General features: G+C 33.5%; 3 protein-coding genes and 1 long non-coding RNA gene across 9 annotated transcripts; 3 read left to right on the top strand and 1 right to left on the bottom strand.

The window, feature by feature from the left end:
* Positions 1-299: 299 nt before the first annotated feature.
* Positions 300-850, bottom strand: LOC143349792 (uncharacterized). The gene is made up of 2 exons (XR_013080992.1): positions 631-850; positions 300-540 (listed from the first exon to the last, which is right to left on the bottom strand). It is a non-coding gene; the product is annotated as an uncharacterized LOC143349792 (long non-coding RNA).
* Positions 475-13,967, top strand: Isha (Insulator su(Hw) mRNA adaptor). Of its 4 annotated transcripts, XR_013080991.1 has the most exons (20): positions 475-614; positions 1,429-1,557; positions 1,655-1,946; positions 2,076-2,263; positions 2,349-2,627; positions 2,697-2,843; positions 2,952-3,202; positions 3,364-3,573; positions 3,796-3,929; positions 4,053-4,261; positions 4,352-4,529; positions 4,627-4,932; positions 5,038-5,265; positions 5,591-5,859; positions 6,117-6,365; positions 6,609-7,075; positions 7,227-7,507; positions 7,816-8,408; positions 13,699-13,755; positions 13,830-13,967. XR_013080991.1 is itself a non-coding variant. In XM_076781317.1 (19 exons), the coding sequence occupies exons 1-18, from the start codon at positions 585-587 to the stop codon at positions 8,400-8,402; spliced, it is 4,434 nt and encodes a 1,477-aa protein (XP_076637432.1). In that variant the 5' UTR covers positions 475-584; the 3' UTR covers positions 8,403-8,408; positions 13,699-13,799. The 4 variants fall into 4 exon arrangements, 3 of the variants coding, with proteins under 3 accessions (XP_076637432.1, XP_076637431.1, XP_076637434.1); XM_076781317.1 differs by lacking the exon at positions 13,830-13,967 and having other exon boundaries at positions 13,699-13,799; XM_076781316.1 differs by lacking the exons at positions 13,699-13,755; positions 13,830-13,967 and adding an exon at positions 10,808-12,519.
* A 95-nt stretch (positions 13,968-14,062) lies between these two features.
* LOC143349791 (AKT-interacting protein) lies at positions 14,063-16,372 on the top strand. Of its 2 annotated transcripts, none has more exons than XM_076781320.1 (7): positions 14,063-14,578; positions 14,671-14,852; positions 14,934-14,998; positions 15,247-15,347; positions 15,419-15,606; positions 15,685-15,853; positions 15,928-16,372. In XM_076781320.1, the coding sequence occupies exons 1-7, from the start codon at positions 14,564-14,566 to the stop codon at positions 16,009-16,011; spliced, it is 804 nt and encodes a 267-aa protein (XP_076637435.1). In that variant the 5' UTR covers positions 14,063-14,563; the 3' UTR covers positions 16,012-16,372. The 2 variants fall into 2 exon arrangements, with proteins under 2 accessions (XP_076637435.1, XP_076637436.1); XM_076781321.1 differs by having other exon boundaries at positions 14,065-14,578; positions 14,654-14,852.
* Positions 16,373-16,981: 609 nt separating this feature from the next.
* Positions 16,982-19,780, top strand: LOC143350011 (cdc42 homolog). Of its 2 annotated transcripts, none has more exons than XM_076781753.1 (5): positions 16,982-17,203; positions 17,630-17,829; positions 17,899-18,008; positions 18,088-18,285; positions 18,364-19,780. In XM_076781753.1, the coding sequence occupies exons 2-5, from the start codon at positions 17,652-17,654 to the stop codon at positions 18,451-18,453; spliced, it is 576 nt and encodes a 191-aa protein (XP_076637868.1). In that variant the 5' UTR covers positions 16,982-17,203; positions 17,630-17,651; the 3' UTR covers positions 18,454-19,780. The 2 variants fall into 2 exon arrangements, with proteins under 2 accessions (XP_076637868.1, XP_076637867.1); XM_076781752.1 differs by having other exon boundaries at positions 17,621-17,829.
* Positions 19,781-20,233: the final 453 nt, after the last annotated feature.

The raw sequence follows: 20,233 nt of genomic DNA, 5'->3' as shown, positions 1-20,233 counted from the left end.
CAAACTTTTGTTAATAAACATTTCCTATTTATTTATCTTTTTAAATTAATTTATACTAATCGGTCGACATTAAAATTTTGTTCTCCGTTAATAAAATATGTTGAAATAAAATTAACAGCTTGCTTGTAATTAAATAAAATTAAAGTAAGAAAGTCAGCTAAACAGATACAGCGTCTACGTATGTTAACTTATAATTCCTATAGTATTTAAACAAAAACTTTTGTTATAATATAGAATGCTTTGATATAATTTAAATAATTGTCGAAAGAGTGATTACGGTAAAAGAAAAGTTTAGATAATTTTCAAAAACTTATTTATTGTAGCAGCATTCTGATTGGTGAAAAACAAACTGTATTAACACGTAAATTGTTACCGATTGCGCACCGCGGCGGTATGTGACGTCACGCATCACCGCCCCGCGATGCCTTTCGGGAAATAGCGTCGCCATCTTGAGTGGCATGGCCCAGCTAGACAGTGCGCTCTGAGCAAAGACATGCAATTTATCGCGAAAACATTGAACGTCCCGAGAATCACGGATTTCTGTGAAACATAGCAAATTCTTGGTGCTTCGCACCTTCATCGAAATGGAGGTGGTTAAGGCATTTAACGCGGAGGTGAGCTGATTCTTACCCTCGATTCTTCCTCTAGTCCCGCCGACTCTCCCTTGTTCCTTTTTTCTTCGTTTCTCTTTTCCCTTCTCTCTTTTCTATCTTTTCGTCTCGTCGTTGCAAGCGACACGTACGTGAAACACAGCTCTAGAAGATACAATCCTCTCGACGTCCTCGAGTGATCGTGATATGAGAAATCGAGTGATTTTGTACTCTACGAATGCTTTGATTTCTAGTCTCTGTGCAAGAGAGAAGGAGAGACTATCTCTATATGTAAGAAAGAGGGAGATCAGTGAAAGAAAAGCTTTATTGTGATTTAGAATGTTTTTCGTGATATACAAAACAATTGTTACTAACTATTATCTTAGATTTTTGTAATTTATGGAATGAAAAGAAAAAATATAAATATTTGTCTGTATTTGTATCTGTAAAGAAAGTCAATCAAGGTAGGGAGGGTTGAGAAAGAGCAGTAAGAGGAAGACTTAATAAATAGAATACATAGTGCGAAGTAATCATAGAAAAAAACCGACAATAAACTTTTACGATCAATAATTTATCATTTACATGCATTTTTATATTTTGGGTAATGAATTACAAACAACAATGAAACATTAACGAAAGTCTGGTGTCTTGTGTCTTAAAGTATATAAATAAAATGAAATAATTTCTGATAAAATCCAAATATATTTAACAAACAGTATTTTAAATGTATGCATTGCCAGTTTTTCTAATTGTTTGTTAACATTGAGTTTGTATTTATTACTTGAATTGCTTGTGGAAAGAATTCATTTTAAAACTGTTATATGTTTATTGTTTTTAGCTTTCAGCTCTCTATGATGTCAAACCACCTATTTCCAAGGCTAAAATGAACTCTCTAACCAAGGGTGCAATTAAGGCAATCAAATACTATAAGCATGTTGTGCAAAGCGTTGAGAAATTCATTCAAAAGGTAATTTATTCTGAAAATTACATTACTCTGTTGTAAATATAGGATTAAGAAGAAACTCTTGTATCAGATGTAATTTATTGCTATTTGTATGTTGCAGTGTAAGCCAGAGTACAAAGTGCCTGGATTGTACGTTATAGATTCAGTTGTACGCCAATCCAGACACCAGTTTGGAGTAGAGAAAGATGTCTTTGCTCCACGCTTTGCTAAAAACATGCAAACCACCTTCTTAAACCTTTTGAAATGTCCTCAGGAAGACAAAAGCAAGGTGATACGAGTCTTAAACCTTTGGCAAAAGAATGCAGTCTTTCCATCCGAGGTTATACAACCTTTGTTTGATCTTGCGGACCCAAATCATCCAATACACAAGGAACAAGCAGTTAATGCTAACGGTAAAAAAGATATTTACTTTTAATTGCTTCTTTACAAGATTTATGTAACATTAATACAAAATGAAGAGTGAAAATCAATTTCCATTTACTAGAATACATCGTGAAATAAAATCCAATTATCGTTTTTAGGTACACTGAACATTTCCTCAACGAATAACACAAGCAATACTGGTACTGCTGTAAAGACTCCTCCTTTAACTACAAAAAACGCAGTAAAAGATCAGAAATTATTTTCTTCTACAAAGACGATCGATCCCGTTTGGCTAGCGCAAACAAAAATGGAAGCAGCAAATATAGTTAATGCCAATAAACTCCTGGTATGTTATGTTTATAATTTTGTTCTATTTCTTGAAATTATAATAATATCTTATTATTGTATTCAATTTTAATTTTCGTTTTTAGGGACAGTCTAATGCAACTCAAATGGATGCTTCTTTTCTTGATCAATTACAACATTTACAGCAGTTGTTATTAAAAAAACAGGAAGCGGCAAATGAACAAAAATGTTCTGTAAAGTTTGATAAAAAACTTTTAGACTTTGATTATGGCGAGGAAGAGGATGACGATGTTGTTGTTGCAAGTTCGCCAGCAGCGACATCGGCAGCAAATGCTGCTCAACACAATGCTGTTGCTACAGGAAATAGTTTGGAAAGTCTCGGGCTACTATTAACAAATCCAGAGGTATTCATCATATACACTTCATATTTAAGTATTGCTTGAATAAAGTAAATTAATCGTTAAATTAAATAGGTTCTGAGGCAGCTCCAAACATTACAACAAACAATGCAAGGAAATGCTTCTTCATCGCAACACGAAATGGAAGAAAAAATGCGAAAACTCCAACAAATGAAGCAGCAGGAAGAGGAGTTTGATAAGCATCTAGCCCAAACTGTTCCTGTACGTTATTGATGTAACGAATAGTATGCTTTTACATATAAAGTTTGAAACATAATTAATCGCAATAATATGTTACATTTACATTAACAAAATTATTTTTTCCTCCAGAATTTACCATTTGCATCGGAATGTGAATTAAAACCATCGGATATCTTAAAACCAAGCCAACAAAATACGTATACAACAAATGTAAGTAGCGGAGTTATACAAGACCTGAGTCAACCACCTCCTGGTTACCCACCGGCTTTGCCATATGCCTCTCAACCTTTGTCGAATATTAGACAGATCAATCAGCAGGCGCATCAAAATCAAAAGAGTCCGCTTCACGATGATCGACAAGATACGCAAGATTATTCTGGGTAATCATTTTTTTCGTATTTTTCGTATTATATCCTTTTTCTTTTTTAAATTTAATTTTAAATAATTCCGATCTATAAATTGATTTGAGCTTTTTTCATAATTTAATTGTAGCAACTTGATCGAACATAAAAATTAATTGTTAATAAATTACTCTTTATAGAAATGGTGCAAGGCGAGATAGCAGCAGCGTAGAAATTGTAAATTGCGAAAGTACAAGATCACAGAGTAGATCGCCCGATCGATACAGACATCACAGTCGATCCAGATCACCACGGCATAGAGATAGAGATAGAGACAGAGACAGAGATCGGGATCGAGATCGAGACAGAGACAGGAAATCTCGGTCAAGAAGTAGATCCAGAAGAAGGAGGTAATTATACGTTTCTTTACTTTTTTTTTTTTGCATGTACAAACATTGTTTACTATATATATAGTTATGAAAATTATATTTTAAATCTAACTTTTCTCTAGTCATTTCAAACAATCCCTTTCTTAAATACTTTTCATTTAGTTTGATAACTTGTATTAGTATCTTAACTCACTATTGCAATTAATTGTTTAATTTATAACTAAATGTGTCATTACATTGCAGATCTCGCTCGAGAGATAGAGGACGTGACAGAAAACGCGAAGACAGCCGAGAAAAGATGACTGAGGAAGAACGGGAAAAAGAAAGAGAAAGACGCAAACGAGGATTACCGCCAATTGTAAGAGATAAATTAAGCGGTAAGTTAAATATTTTGTTATAATTACTATTGATCGTGTTTTAATTGTGTATGTTTTGGAGTAATAATAAAGAATGGAATCTTCGAAAAGTTTTAAATTTACACAAGGACAATATTCTTGCAGTTTGCAGCACTACTCTTTGGGTAGGACATCTATCAAAATTAGTACATCAAGAAGAACTTTCAGATACTTTCGGAGAATTTGGTGATATCGTCAGCATAGATCTGATTTCGCCTAGAGGTTGCGCCTTCATATGCATGAATAGAAGACAAGACGCTTATCGAGCACTTACTAAACTTAAGAATCATAAAATGCAAGGAAAAGCAATTACTGTAAGTTATTTTATACATAATGCATATTTTATTAAAACTACAGAAAATATAGTTCATTTTTAGAATAATAGAATTTTTAATATATTTCAGTTAGCCTGGGCACCAGGAAAAGGTGTAAAAGGAAAGGAATGGAAAGATTATTGGGAAGTCGAATTGGGAGTTAGTTATATTCCCTGGAATAAATTAATTAATGTTACTGACCAGGATCTAGAGTTACTTGAAGAAGGTGGAATGATTGACGAAGATACTCTGCCACCTCACTTAAAAGGTAAATAACGCTATATAATTATGCGCGTTTAAATACAAATTTATTTATTGTAAATCATCTGAAAAATTTAATAATGTTGAGTTGATATATTTTGTAGGTAAATTAAAGCATTCCGGAACAAATGCAGACATGCTTCAACAGCAGTTGCAGTTGCAGCAGCAAGCTTTAGCTGCTGCAATTCCAAGTTTGACAGATGGGATTGTTAATGTAATGCAGCCTTCAACCAGTGCTCAACAGCAACAATCTCAATCGCAGTCTCAGCAACAGGGTCAACAGCAACAGCAAGTGATTGATACAAGTCAGCCACCACCGATTAGACCTCCCACGTCAGCTGCACTTTTACCACCACCAAACACACAATTACAGATGATGCCACCTGCTTTTACAATGCCAGGAGTTCCTCGTAAATAATTTTTTTATCTTAAAATTTTTTTTTAAATTGCAACTTAGAAGTTACGACGCAAACAAGAGTTTCGTAAGTAATTTGTATTTTTCCTTTGCCGTTCAGGTATGCTGGGACCAATGGGATTACCAATGGCGCACAGTTTAATGCCTAATGTTCCAATAGGTGTACCACCCCCAAATATGCAGAGTTTATTAGGACCACCAGGAATGATGCAAACTATGCTAAGGCCTCCAGTAAATCCGCCGTTTGGAACTGGTGTCGGTGTTGGTTTATTAACGCAGATTCCTTTACCAGCACCTGCTGCACCCTCTGATAAACCCAATTCCACTGGTATGTACAGTTATATTAAAGTTACAATTGTCTTATAATTAATTATAAGCACACGCTATGTGGTTGCGCTTCTTCTGATTTATATTGAAAAGTACCAAACCAATAGCATTGATAGCATTAGGAAATCAAACGATTATTTTGTTTCTTAATTTTTGTTAGTAAGTGTATATGACGAAAGCTTTGGTGCAAGTAGGATACAAGTACACTGTCATGTCGGTTGAGTTTATTGGGGCAATATGTCGATACTTTGCGACATAGAATGGATTGGGATTAAAACGATTAAATTAGAAATGGAACGGATAAAACGTAATCGAAATTGTTTTAGGTATGCCACACAATGTTCCTCCGATAGGAGTCCCGCCACCAACAACGGAGACGGGAATGCCAAATTTGCCAATGTTACGTCAACCTTACGGTGTAGGTCCTTCTGCTCCGTTACAAATGCAACTACCTCAGCAACATTCTGCAGATGACATGGACGTAGAAATGGAGGACGTGATGCCGCAAAGTTCAAACGGAACTAAAAATAAAGGCAATCTGATTGAACAACTTTCACAAAATGAGGATAGAACAGAGGGCGATCAACAGCTAGAGGTAAAATATATGGAATATTTTTTCGTTGTTGAAGTGATAACTTTTATGTAGCTTTCTTTTTATACGTTGTCTTTTATTTATACAGCTCAAAATTTATTGTTGTAAAAAAATTGCTTTTATTAATGTATCGATATAAAAACGGTCAATATTTTTGAATTAACAACTTCCATGGCATTTGGCTATTTAATATAAATTATATTAATTTTTATATAAATCACTGTGTTCTACGGAATTATTTCAATATAATTTAAATTTAGCAACATCGAGACTATAAAGAAAGAGATAGGGAACGAGAAAACAGAGAAAGAAGAGATAGAGAAACACATTTATCTCATAGAGATAGGGAAAGCAATGATTCCAGAATGGAACGTGGAAGGGAAAGAGGTAGAGGACGAGAACGAGGACGCGATCGGAGGAGAGATATTAGAGATAGAGACAGAGATGATAGAAGAGAAAGAGAGAATAGAGAAAATCGAGAAGGAAATCCACAAAATCAAAGTCTTCAGGTAATAACATATTAACTTTTTATAATAATAAAGAATGAAGAACTAAATAAAGGACAACGAAGCAATTATTTTACCGATCCAGTTTTACCAAAGATAACAAATTCAAATAGTTAAAAGTAAGAAAATAATGTAAATAATTCATATAATTTGAGTTGTATAAAATGTTCATCCTCCAGCAATAATATTAATTTATTGTAATTTATCGTTTACAATAATTTCAACCCTGATTTGTTACATTTTTAGGAAAACGATTCCACCCTAAAAAAAGACGGTAAACCGAGCTTGGCCGATCGATTACGTCAATTGGCCGATGGCACGCTACCCCTTGAAGATCGAGTCGACCGGATACCTCCCCCTCGTAATCGACAGGACCGAGACAGATCGGACAGAAGTTTTGAAGATTCTCGATCAGCACGCGGAGAACCCCTTTCTTCTCTTATGGACTTACCAAAGTTCGGTTTGCCTCAGGAAAGGGGTGACTTTCCAGCTCGTCCACCAGACTTTCGAAATCCTCAAGATCCAAGAGAATTTCAACAACAAAGGGAAAGGCAGAATTTCGGACGAGGTCACAGAGGATCACAAATGCATGAGGAATATATGGACGCCCCAAGGATACAAGGGGGCATGTATCAAGAAGAATTTGACAATAGGATACATGGACAACAAAGAATAGAAGATTTTGGAAGACTCGGACCCCCTAGGGAGCAAAGGTAAAGCATTTTATTTAAAAAAAAGTGGTGATAGGTTTTAGTCGTTCGTGTATCAATGATGTGTATTGAATCCAATTATTCTATCCCTATATTTAGGGAGAATATATAAATAAATGTAATTATTTAATCATCGACTAATTGCTTATTAAAGGGAGGAATTTGATAGATCTGAAGTACGTGGAAGAAGACCGCTCGACGATCGAGATCGTTTCGATTACGAAATTAGACGAGACGGTTTTGATCCACGACTTCAGGATGGTTTTGATCCAAGAGGACATCACGATCGAGGAGACTTTGAACCTAGGAGACGAGAATTCTTTGGTATTGAACCTATGTTTGGAATGCCACCTATAATGGGACCCAGAGGGCCTAGACCTGGACATCCTGATGGGTTTGGACCTCGTCCTGCTCCTCTAGGGGCTCGTGGGCCAGGTAAAATAATTTTGTCTTTGCTGTGTCGAGAAATTTAATGTTTTGGTTTTTTGTTTAAAAAATATTTTAAATCTTAAGATCCCTATTCGTATTTTCACATTTTTACAACTTAACAGAAATTTTATATCGCTATGGATAATCTGACTGTAATATTATGTCTCTAAATTAACCCTTCTGTAGATCATATTCACTTTTGATTTGCAAAAGGGTTATCTAGAGTGTAAAACTCATATATAACCGTTTATTAAAGATTATTTAAAATATTAAAAGATTATTAAACAAACTGTTACTGAATCTTTGTTCTTTAGGTCCTTTAATGTTCCATCCACGGGGCCTAGGACCTCGTCCTCTTCGCCCTGGAATGAGGCCTTTTGGTCCTCGCGGTCCACCTTTTGATCCTCGAGAACCAGACACCTTCTTCAGACCTCCTTTTGATGACATTCGTCCTCATGTGAGACCACCTTTTGGTCCTATGGGTCCACCATCTATTCTTCCTCCAGAATCTGCTGCTCCGTGGAGGAATCAAGAACATCCTCCTCCTGGCTCCTGGTCTTCTGATACCGACCACTCGCAAAGAGATAAGAAAGGGGGTAAACATTCAAACCAAAACATGGAGAGAGAGAGTCGAAACAGAGGACGGAAATCCAGGTGGACTAATGTAAGCCCATCCGGAGAAGAAACAGAGGAATCGAAAGAGCAGGAGCCATCTACCGGAAATGTTGAAGTGAAAGAAGAACCTATAAAAGAAGAGGTATTTGGGAAAAGGGAGGAACAAGGAGCTGAAATAAAGGAGGCGATTCCCATTGAAAAAAACGAAAATTTGGAACAAACAGTTGAGACAAAACAAGAAGGCATTGAAATAAAGGAAGAGGAAGAGGACCGCAGGGATTCTTAGACCAAAGTAAAGAGCGATTTTTCTCTTTAAGATTATTTCTTACTCTGTGGAGTGGTGTGAGGGAGGACTCGTTGCTTCGAGCCGATATACGGTCGAAATGAAAAAAGCTTATTTTGGAAAATGAAACGCTGAATTTAAGATTAATTATTTTGTTCGATCAATGGTATTTTAATAATGGTAAAATAATGATGTGTTGTTTTTAAATATGATTTTAGAAATATCGGTAAAGTTATTTCTTGTAACTAGAGCTAAATATCAAAAAGTAAACAGAATGAAGAAATTAGAATGAATATAGTTAAAGAAATATATGATATTACTATCACTTTAAATTAATAATTCATATAAAAAATTACTTTTAGTAATTTGTAAAATTAAGCAAATCTAATTATGAAGTAAAAAAAATGACCTTTGTATTATTTTAAGATACAGGTACATAAAATAGAGTTAGCTAAAAGTATATCATCGGTTGAACGGAAAAATATTTTTTCTTTAAGTCAGCGTTTCAAATTTCAAAGAAACTAATTTTCTAATCGGCTTAACATGTGAGGCGCTGTGATTTGTAAACACAGGACCTATGACCCGTGGATACTCCAAGTGGCGACTTATTTATTGAATTGTAAATACTTTTGTATTTTCGTAGTAAACAAATATATAGTAAATCCGATTTGAATGTGTACATGTAATTAATTTTTAAGTTACTAAAGATACAAGAAAAATGTTTCTATCATATTTATCTTTTAAAGGAATATTATGTTTTTATTAAACTAATATTTGCCTCGTTAAATTTGTCTTAAAACGTACAATAAAATTAGTGTAAAAAATATATATAGCTTTAAAAAAGAAGGATAAACTTGAGTCTCTGCAAATTAAAAAAAAAATTGAATTCGATTGTTTCCTTTTCAAAATAGAAGAACTTCTGTACAAACATTTTTCTTGTATTTTCAATAGCTTAAGAAATAATTGAATGCATGCATTTAAACCGAACGTACTGTATAGATAGATGAATCTTAACAGTAGAATCTTGATTAACCGTATATCCTACAAACTTCAAAGTTTTATTACATAGACATTTTCGTTGATTGAACTCTACATTCATTTATTTTATAAATTTTAGTTTAATAATTATATCATTTTAAACGAATCTTCATCTTACATGAATTATTTTTAATTTAATTTTTGATCGTATATCAATACGATTTGTTTAACTATTTTCCCCATATACTAAACTCTATCAAAGAATTCAAAGAAATAACCCCATTACATTTACAAAGAAAGAATGTTCGATCAACAGAAATAGTTAGCCATTGAAATGTGTAATTGTTCATTCGGATAATCAAGGTTCTACCACCGTAAATATTTAAATAGATAGAGAGAGAGATTATATATATAAATATATATACGTGTATGGAAGAAAATGTAAGCCAACAAAGAATGGTAGAAAGAGAGAGTGAGAGGGAGAGAGCGCGAGAATAAGTGAAATACAGAGCGAGAATATATATAGTGCCGATGTTCGGCGCGGCTCAATCAAACGAACGAAAAATAAATATTTTCTATATAACGTCTTTCTTCGTAAGCAGAATTATAGCCTCTCATTCCGCTTGGCTCCCGGAATTGACTTACTTTTTTTTAAAGAGAACTCCAGCCATTGGAAACTCAGGATAATTAATTAAAATGAATATTTAATAATTTCCCGATTATAAAGAATATTTTAAAACATTTTTCTAAAAGATTTTGTCTGGGAGTCTTTATAGAAGATACACAGATCGTGTACGAATAATTTGAACAACTTTTTTAAAAAAATAATTTTATCCAGTTTTGTTTGTGTCGCGATATGATCTTTTAACTAGTTTTTGGAAAAGAAATTGCGTATTTTAAGTTAAGTGAAACATAGCGAGCCAAATGACATTAGGTGAAAAGTATTTTTAAATATTTGGTTGATATAATAACGTTCATATTACGCGTAACGTGTCGTTGATGACATTGTTTTTGAATAAATACTTTATGTAATTAATTAGAGGTCGAACTTTGAGAAAAAAAAATATTTCTTTATCGAATAATTTACTTAAAATAGTCGATGCAATTATTATTTACTTGTAAGTGTTAAATGTAGTTCACGTTCATCTTTGTTTCAACTGCAGAAAGTATTTTTATACCATCAAGTACTAAATTTTGTATACGTTGTTGAGTTAATTTCAATTTCATTTAAAGCATTTCATTTCAGTTAAATATTTTAACTACGCATTTTTTGTCTGAAAAATTTTTCCTCCGAATATCGAATTACACATTGAAATCGACATTGAGGTGAATAGTTTGTAATCAATTAAAAACCGATATATTTTGGTTAAAGAGAGAAAAGCAAAAAAAAAAAAACTATTGATATTCGGATTGGAATGAAATCTTTTCAGAGCAGCTTTGGATACTTGTTCAGTACTCGTACTCGTGTGTTCACATGCGTGAGTCTCTCTCTCTGTCGCCACACGACGATGGAACACCAGCCACCAGGTCGCTTGCGCTCAAACTGAGCGACAAGTGCAAGGTACTGTTGTGTTTATAACTCATTATATTTATATACTGAATGCTATTTTTCTTTCTGGACGAACAACAAAGAAAGTAAGCCGGAACGTATTGATTTGTTATGCAAACGATTTGGAAATTGAAGCGAAACAAGCTGACTAAAACAACATCAGTTAATTTTAATTTTTAATTTCTAAACTCTTTCCTTTTTTTTTATTATATTCGAGCGAATCAAGTCACGCACTAGATTTGATTTGCGTAAACTTTCTAGTAAATCTTTACCCATTAAAAATGAAGAGTTTAATTCGGCTTTTGTCATTAGTAAAGTTTTAACTTCATTTTGTAAATGTATTTAATATTTAGCACGTAATGTTATTGATGTGCAATAATCGACGATTAATAATTACACATTGGGAGAATATTATTTAACGAGAGAAAACTTATCAAACAAAAAACAAGGTTTTTGTATGCTTATAATTAACGTGTAGATTAGATAGCCAAGTTTATTAATGAACTTTTAATCGGTTTTGTTTTCAATTTAATATGGTAATTAACGATACAATGATCACTAATTGTAATGCGATTTGTCTTGGAGAAGAGTTATGGCTTGCAAACGATTATGATATTGTGGGCTTAAAAATCATGACTCAAAAATTTATATAGATACAAGTTCGTCCAGAATGTAATATTTTTTTACCGTACTGTCATATTATAAACATCCTTCTAAAAAAAGCAACAAAAAAGTAAGAAAAACGTAATATAGATTAGCGTTAAAGAGCCCGTGCACCACTCCGGAGCAGAGTTTAAGAAAGAAAATTCTATCTTTTTTTTTTCTCATTTTTAAGGGAATAAATTGAGCAAAAGGGTAGAAAGACGCGCAATTAATTTATTTACATAAACAGATAATCGTTTATGTGAATATTTGTTTACTTATTTATATACAAATGGCGAGCAATAACAGGATTAATCAAATCGAAAGAACAACGAAAAATCATATCAGGCTGCAGAGCACTGTAAATAGTTGATTCTTTTTAATAGTTTTTGTTTTTTTTATTTCTTTTTTTTTTTCTTTTAAAGCAGAAACGATGGATTTCAATGCCCTTGCAAGAAATATAAAATTCTTTCTGTGTAAATCGTGTTCAAGTTAATCTTTTTTTTTTAAGTAATTTTAACACTTTTGTGATATATGCATTTTGTAAACCTGTTATTGACGTCGATTTGATCGTTAGAAAAAATTGGAACGCACATGCGCCGAAAGTTCGTGGTCAATATCAGATTTAGCCACAGCCGACTTCAGTACTAGCTATGTCGAATAAGAAACAGTAAAACTACGATAGTCTGATTTTACACTTGATGGAAAGAATATACAGCATCTGTGTATCTCTATTTATCGAGTGTAAAATTGGACTCTAGCAGCTTATTGTCTCTCGTTCGCATGGCTTGTACTAGAGTCTGCTGTGATTTAGCATTCTTGCATATATGGGGTGTCTCACGTACAGTGTTATAAACTATTTTTTTTTTCTTTTTCGAAAGTTGTTAGAGATAGTTATTAAATTCTTTATATATAAATAAATAAATAAATAAATAAATACATACATACATACATATGTACATATGTGTGCGTGTGTAACACAATTTTAAAGCTGATGTTAATGGTCAGTGAGTGGGTGAAATGATAACTTCACCATTAAAAAAATGATATATCACAGATATATATATATATATATATATATTCCTGATTAGTTCATTAAAAAAACAAATATCATTTATTTGAAACATTCTTTCATATTTTGCATATTTAACGAAATACATTCACTAGAAAAACTTTAAAGCAGGGTGAGAAACTATTCTTATCGAACGTTTATTATAATATGCATGTATTTGTAAATGTTTATCAAGTTTTTCATTGATATTATTCCGAGCTTCTGATAAAATTATGAGACTTTGTTACATGGCGAATCGGTGAAAAGAATTTTTATTTTCATGTCTTCCATTATTTTCATTCATATTTCTTTAATTACGCAAAATATGAATGACGTATTACATAAATGTTATTCTCCTTTGACAGAGCTGTCGAAAAAAAAAGATTTACACTTGCAAGAGAGAGCCCTCTTTTCTTTAAATGAAACTATGAAAATTTTTGCACTTTAAATAACTCGTTAAGAACTAAACTTAAGTTTATTTGAAACATCGTTCATATCTTGCATAGTTAAAGAAAAAAATATGCATGTACAAACTAAAAGAAGATATGAAAGCAAAAATATTCGTTCCGAGTATGCGCTAACATTTAATTTCAACGATATTATAGAATGTTTGAGATAACGCCGAGAAAAGTATCGATAAATATTTACAAATACATGTACAGAATTTTAAACATTTAATAAAGTGAGTTTTAATTCACGAAATGTGGGTTTTAATTTACCCCGGTTAAATGTTATTACAGTGAAAACCATATTTTTTTTTTTGTTATATTTCCTTAACTGTGCAAAATGTGAAAAATTCTTTTATGTAAGTATCATATGTTTTCGGAAGGATCCAAGAAATAGAAAAATTATTCTATTATTTCGTTTGACGCGATTAGGGTGAATACAATTGTTGATATTGTTTATGTCTACTACCATTTGAATGTGTTACTAATATTTTTAAAGTGACATAACCATACATAACAAGTCATATGAACATAATGCATATATGGGCATGGGAGAATCCTTGATTTTTAAGAAACAAAAAATTAAATTTCCATATAATGCGTGCTAAACATATTTATTATTATCTGTTTCAGACACATTACATCCTGGAATGTCGAATGGATCATTGCGCGATTTTTCCTCAATTCTGTGTATGTATTGTAAACATGAGCATTTTAATAAAATTGAGATATAAATGTATCTGACAAAAATTTTTTCTTTGTAGTTTTATATATACTAAAGCAGTTGTATTATGACAACGATTAAAAATATTCCCAAGGTCAGTTTTTTCGTATTTGTACATATGTATAATATTTTAGAGCTCACGTACACGTAGCTCGTGCGGTAGTATGCCTGCTATCCCCATCACACCATAAAGCTGCGCGCGCAGTGCAGCATGGCGGGAACGCGCCCTTCCCTTTCCTCCTCGCCATTTGTTTGGTAAGACTCATCGAATTAAGACGCGTTAGAAGACCGAGTATATTTAAACCAAAGACTATACGCATTGCGTTGCAAAATATATTTATATTTCGTTATTGTTCTTTGTAAACGTGAGTGTGATCATTTATTTGCATCCATCCAGTAACAAGAAGGAGTGAACCTACTACACACAGCGTAACTCGTGGCGGAACTTGGCCACGTGATTCGTATACAGCATATACCCAAATATTTGTACCAACAATTTACACCTAGCGCATGGATCGTGAATTATTTCTCTATAAATTTAACGTTTAGTGTTGAGGACGCTACAGTACTATTCGTGCGTTACGTGTGTTTTATGATAAAACATTCACACGATGTAGGGCTATCTAATGCCTCGTTTGCATCAATGCGTTACTTTTATGGTCAGTGTTACTTAGTACCTGTCAAAAAATTGTGACAAAATGGAACGTATTCGCGTTATTTAAGATTGTCACACCGATAACAGTTGATAAACTATCTTTTATCAGTAATACCATTATGTCGGGAATAAAGGTAACAAGTGAAAGACAGTAATGAAATAATAATTTTCTCGATCGAAAGGTTAAATGAAAGATTGAAAAATAATAGACTCTTGTTGATGTTAGGCTGATACTAATAAAGATGATGACTTGAAGAGGCAAGGTTCGTTTAGGAAACTATTACCTTTGAATACCAATGGAGATTCTCAACTGAGTATGTCAGTAAAAATGATTGACAGGCCAACTGTTTCACAAACCAATAAGGAATATGCAGTTTACTTGCAAGAATATAATATTTTATCTGAATAGTAAGTTACTTTAATAAATAATTTATTACAAAAGCATTTGAATTGAATAAAAATATTTCTTTATTTTCTTTTTCTTCATAGCAACATGTTATGTTCTCAAGACCTAAAAGGCATTTATGTTATACCATCTGCACAAAATTCTATGTGTAAGTAATGATACAATTAATAGAAATTAATGTTTCTTTTTAATGAACTTTATATCTGTAAATGGTTATGCGTTTGAATTGTTTAAGCCAAATAACAATTGATTCTTAGGTCTTGCTTATCCTGACTTCGTCTTATATAATGGTTTCCATGTAAATATGTGCTTGATTTATTGTTTGCCACATTTGTTTTGTATACACAACCATAATGAGCACTTACCAAATTAAATAGTAAATTTATTTTGTGTTAGTGTGGTTTGGTGTGCAATTTGTTCGACAAGGAATCTATCAAGGAGGTATCTTCAGATTTACTATTACATTACCACAAGGTTTCCCAGATGCAGGGTGTCCAGTAAGACTTTCCTTTTTAATGTGCAGTACTTTTATTATAAAATTAGTTTTAATGTGTCAACGAAATTTTAGAAAGTCATGTTTCAAACATCTGTTTTTCATCCTTTGATTGATCCTGAGTCTGGAGAACTGTGCACATCATGGGGATTTCCAGAATGGAGAAAAAGCAATAGAATTTGGCAATTGATACAATTTATAACAAAAATATTTGCTAAAGTAGATATTAAAATGAATTCTATAAACCAAGAGGCATCCATGTTGTAAGTGCATTCATTATTAATTATATTTGAAAGTTTGAATTTGATTCATTCATATGATATACTGTTTTTGTATTATAGGTTAGAAAACAATTTCGAAGAGTTTCGAAATCGTGTGAAAAAATGTGTGAGAGACAGTTTAAACAATGTTTATAATCCACCTACTGTAGACGATCCTCATTACATAGCTTTTGGCCCATATATTAGCGAGCTTCATGATTCTATTAAACGCGAAATTTATGAACCTAAGGTATGTAATTACATATATTTTGTTTCATAATGCTACATTATTGAAAACATTTGTTATATTTTTATGCGATTCAGGAGGAAGAAGAAAACAAAGCTTTGGGTTTATCTTGGGTAGAACCAGGTTCTGTACAACCATTTTCAAAGCCAGAAGCAAGATAGTAAGCAACTGTAATACATCAAATGCAATAATGAAACTTCATACGTCCTTATGAGATAAAGGAACTGTACATTTTACCAATGCAGGGGATAAATTTAATGTATTTTTTTATTAGCCGAAAATGACAAATTTTACATTACTTCCAGTTACTGTGATTTTAAAGTTATGTACAGGGAAATGTTGCAATAACTGGAATCTCTGGAAATGTTCCAGAACCACCTATAATACTCTTATATTTAATTAATTTAAAAATATATCCATTAATTAATTAGTTCTTATATACGTAGGGTGACATAACTTTCAAAGCATGTATTATACGAAAAGGTGTTTTTATATAAATATTATACAGTATTTAAAATCACTTACGATGTTTGGGGTTGTTCTTTTTAAATATAATATAGTATGATATATTTATACGTATTAAAACTTCGTATAATGTAAATTTATGACAATAAATGATATAATTTCAAAGAATTCTATCGTGAAGTAGTTTGTTCTTTTCGACAATAGATGGCGCTTATTTCCCGGCCTCTAACCCTCTGGTGTTAAAACGCCCAAGTTTGTCGAGAAATCCATCTAGCGTGAACGATACGAACTATTCCACGACAAACTTGGGCGTTTTAACACCAGAGGGTTAGAGGTCGGTAAATAAGCGCCATCTAGCGTTGAAGGTAACGAACTATTCCACGACAAACTTGGGCGTTTTAACACCAGAGGGTTCGAGGTCGGTAAATAAGCGCCATCTAGCGTTGATGGTAACGAACTATTTCACGACAAACTTGGGCGTTTTAACACCAGAGGGTTCGAGGTCGAAAAATAAGCGCCATCTAGCGTTGAAAATAACGAAGTATTCGAAACTAGAAAGAGAGAGCATGTGTCAGTTTGCCTTTGTCTCTCTTTCCGAAACTCTACGGGCTCACGTACGTTTGATCTGACATAGTGTGAGTAGTGCACCCGGTGCACAATCTGGCATCTCTGGGTTAAGTGTGTACAAGCTTAGTGAATCAGTATCCGTCAAGGGAAATGTATATTTGGAGATAAATGTGAAGTGCCAAGAAATATATTGCACCGGAGTGTTAGATGTTATTTAGTGTCATTTTTATTTTCTTTACAAATATCTTAAACTATTCGTTTGCTAGATTTTAAGATTATGAGCTACGATTTTAACCTTTAATGACAGGCACACAGTTGTAGGTAATTATCTTATTTACACGTTAAAGAGATTAATGTGCTTTCCATTTTTAAATAATAATTCCAATTTTCAATGAATCATGAGAAATAATACGAAACACGTATTTGTAGACGAAACAATAAATCTTAAATATTGTAATTTCCCTATGTGAAGAATTTGGTTACGTCTTTTGAGGTTAAGGGTGGAGTAAGGTCACATATAATTCATAAAACAAAACGAATTCAGATTAAATATTATATGTAAAGTAAAAATATCAAGAGTGTTAATTAATGTTTTAACTATTTACAAAATATTCAAGTAATTAAATAATCGTATTCGTTTTGCTTATTGTTACAAGGCTATATTGACATATTGCGAATGTTACATGAAACTTACATTTGTTTAGCTTCAGGGATCAGAGTTATATATATTTAATATAGTTATTTCAGATAAAATATACAGAGTATCAATATGCAGACAATAAAGTGCGTCGTAGTAGGAGATGGAGCTGTGGGTAAAACGTGTCTATTAATTTCGTATACTACAAACAAATTTCCCTCTGAATATGTACCTACAGTTTTTGATAATTATGCGGTCACTGTAATGATAGGCGGTGATCCATATACATTGGGATTATTTGATACTGCTGGTAGGAATCAAGATTCTTGTTAATATTTGTGGTAATACTAAAATATTGATATTACGATATGTATTACAGGTCAGGAGGATTATGACAGACTGAGACCTTTAAGTTATCCGCAAACGGATGTATTTCTCGTATGTTTTTCCGTAGTTTCGCCGTCGTCGTTTGAAAATGTTAAAGAAAAGGTTGTTGTCCAAGACATTCGTTATCAGAATAATGTCTGTACGGAAATAGTAAAGCTTATACGTATTAATTTCATTTCAGTGGGTGCCTGAAATAACGCATCATTGTCAAAGGACTCCATTTTTACTTGTTGGCACTCAAATCGATTTGAGAGACGACGTTGCTACTATCGAGAAGCTGGCGAAAAACAAGCAGAAACCGATATCAGCGGAACAGGGGGAGAAGCTAGCCAAAGAGCTAAAAGCAGTGAAATACGTTGAATGTAGTGCTCTTACGCAGGTAACGTGTCACGAGTTATGATACATAACCATTTTCGTTACGTTCATAGACAATTACGTAGCATTTTTAACATTGCAGAAAGGTTTAAAGAACGTATTCGACGAAGCTATTTTAGCTGCACTCGAACCTCCCGAGCCAGTAAAGAAAAGGAAGTGTACGCTGTTGTAAAACGAGTATTTATTTTGGAAGCGATATATGTCCGAAAGGGAAACAAAGTTATGCGTAACAATAGCGAGCGGCAAGTTTAACACGTAGTTTAAAGCACCGTTAGAAGATTTCAAACCGAGCTTACGTGGTTCCTTTTTGAAAAAAAGAAATATTCGTTTCTGGGGACACGTTAAAAGCCGCTAGGTATCAGCGCGACAATTTCGATCGATTTACTTTCCGTATTACCACGTAACAATCACGATCACATTCCACGCAACGTGAATTCTGATTTAAACTTTCGCATTGCACAATTTAAACAATTTCTTAATCCTTGCTTAACGTGAAATTACGCGTATCGCGGGGTTTATTATTTTTATAAACGTTATCCGAGAGATTTGTATCGTTTAAAGTTTCTTTGACATTTTTGTTGGAACAAATTGGTGCTATTCGATCAATAGTACTTTTCGTGATTCGTGTATTTATCGATGAAGAGTTACAACGTAAAGTATTCTTCGAACGTTTAAAGAATCGATGTTTTCGGTCAAAAGAAATGAAAGTGTTCTCTTTTTGAACATACTGAATTACAGTACTTGTTTCTAGCGAGACCAGTATTAGAGATATCGCGATCGATGTATAGCCTTATGACATAGATACTGATATTTCCGTTCGCGTATAACGAAACGAATGAAAACGATATTAAGATCTCTTTTCGTTGGATAAAGTTGCAAATATTATAAAACGTGCACTACCAACCAGGGGTTGTAAAGTTCTAGGATTGGCAGCTATGTCACGCAGAATGTTTCCACAGGAGCGCGTTGGTTTCAAAGACTTTTTACATCTGATTTTGTACATATCAGCGTTTGTCACGGTATACACACAGATACACGACGAATACGAAACGACAGAAGCGTGGGCGAGAGTAACGAGCATTTATACTTTGTAAGATTTCAACAAACGGATTCGTTGGTGGCATCTCGTACGAGTAACATCGAATCGAGGAACGAGCAACGAGTTTGCTTTCCACTACTCGAACGATTATGTATTATTTATTAAGCGATAATTGTATAATTCGAAAAGAAACGAAAATTTAACGCCTAATATTTTCCATAAACTTACATTAACGTTATGTAAACTGGACGAAACGTAGAGTGAATATTCGAAGCGGTACGATCGAATGATTCGTTCGTGTTTGATCGACGTTTCGTTAAATGGCGGAGACGAACGATCGACTGTTACGTCTTGTATTCAGTCTAAAGAGGTGGCATTTAGTAGCATTGTACGTGTTACGATATGTAGACGCAATTGTGTAATGAAATATTCACATAAATATATTTATACTATGCATAAAGAGAGGTTCTTTCTTCGGTTATTAGTTCACGGAGTGAAGAAATTTGTAATTCGATTGGTTAGACTTTACCTTAGGGAGCCTTCGTTTCGTTCTCACGTCCGGCGCATTGTTTTATATCGCGTTTAGAAAGCAATGGGGGATCTCGTAAGTGCAAGGAACTCGGTACGTTCGGTATTCTCTGGTCGAATCGGCACGTGAGAACGGAAATGCAGGGTGCCGAGAGACACAAACAGGAGGTAGTCATTTGACGATCCAATGGAGCATCGTCGACGTAGTTTGCTCACCGTGGTTCCTGCATTCCCCTTTCTCCTTTCTGTTCCCTCTGTTCCGTTTCCTTCGTCTCGCTTCGTCTTACGTCAGAGATGCCAGATTCAGCATCCGGTGCATTACTCACACATGCCAGATCACGCGTACGTGACCTCGTGGAGTTTCGGAAAGTCGACAAAGGCAAAC

The sequence above is a fragment of the Colletes latitarsis genome, chromosome 14 (genome assembly GCF_051014445.1).
Source record: "Colletes latitarsis isolate SP2378_abdomen chromosome 14, iyColLati1, whole genome shotgun sequence".
Taxonomy (NCBI): domain Eukaryota; kingdom Metazoa; phylum Arthropoda; class Insecta; order Hymenoptera; family Colletidae; genus Colletes; species Colletes latitarsis.
Note: the sequence above shows the minus strand (reverse complement) of the source record. Positions and strands in the feature narration are given on the sequence as shown.

What these genes read in the sequence shown, in the direction of transcription:
- LOC143349791 (XM_076781320.1), top strand. An exon ending in TCCCAGATGCAGGGTGTCCA is followed by an intron (nt 15,348 to 15,418) that starts GTAAGACTTTCC and finishes ACGAAATTTTAG; the next exon opens with AAAGTCATGTTTCAAACATC. An exon ending in GCGAAATTTATGAACCTAAG is followed by an intron (nt 15,854 to 15,927) that starts GTATGTAATTAC and finishes TATGCGATTCAG; the next exon opens with GAGGAAGAAGAAAACAAAGC.
- LOC143350011 (XM_076781753.1), top strand. Translation starts at nt 17,652, where the DNA reads ATGCAGACAATAAAGTGCGTCGTAGTAGGAGATGGAGCTGTGGGTAAA. An exon ending in GGGATTATTTGATACTGCTG is followed by an intron (nt 17,830 to 17,898) that starts GTAGGAATCAAG and finishes TATGTATTACAG; the next exon opens with GTCAGGAGGATTATGACAGA. An exon ending in AATGTAGTGCTCTTACGCAG is followed by an intron (nt 18,286 to 18,363) that starts GTAACGTGTCAC and finishes TTAACATTGCAG; the next exon opens with AAAGGTTTAAAGAACGTATT.
- Isha (XM_076781317.1), top strand. Translation starts at nt 585, where the DNA reads ATGGAGGTGGTTAAGGCATTTAACGCGGAG. An exon ending in TGTAAGAGATAAATTAAGCG is followed by an intron (nt 3,930 to 4,052) that starts GTAAGTTAAATA and finishes ATATTCTTGCAG; the next exon opens with TTTGCAGCACTACTCTTTGG. An exon ending in CACAAAATCAAAGTCTTCAG is followed by an intron (nt 6,366 to 6,608) that starts GTAATAACATAT and finishes TTACATTTTTAG; the next exon opens with GAAAACGATTCCACCCTAAA.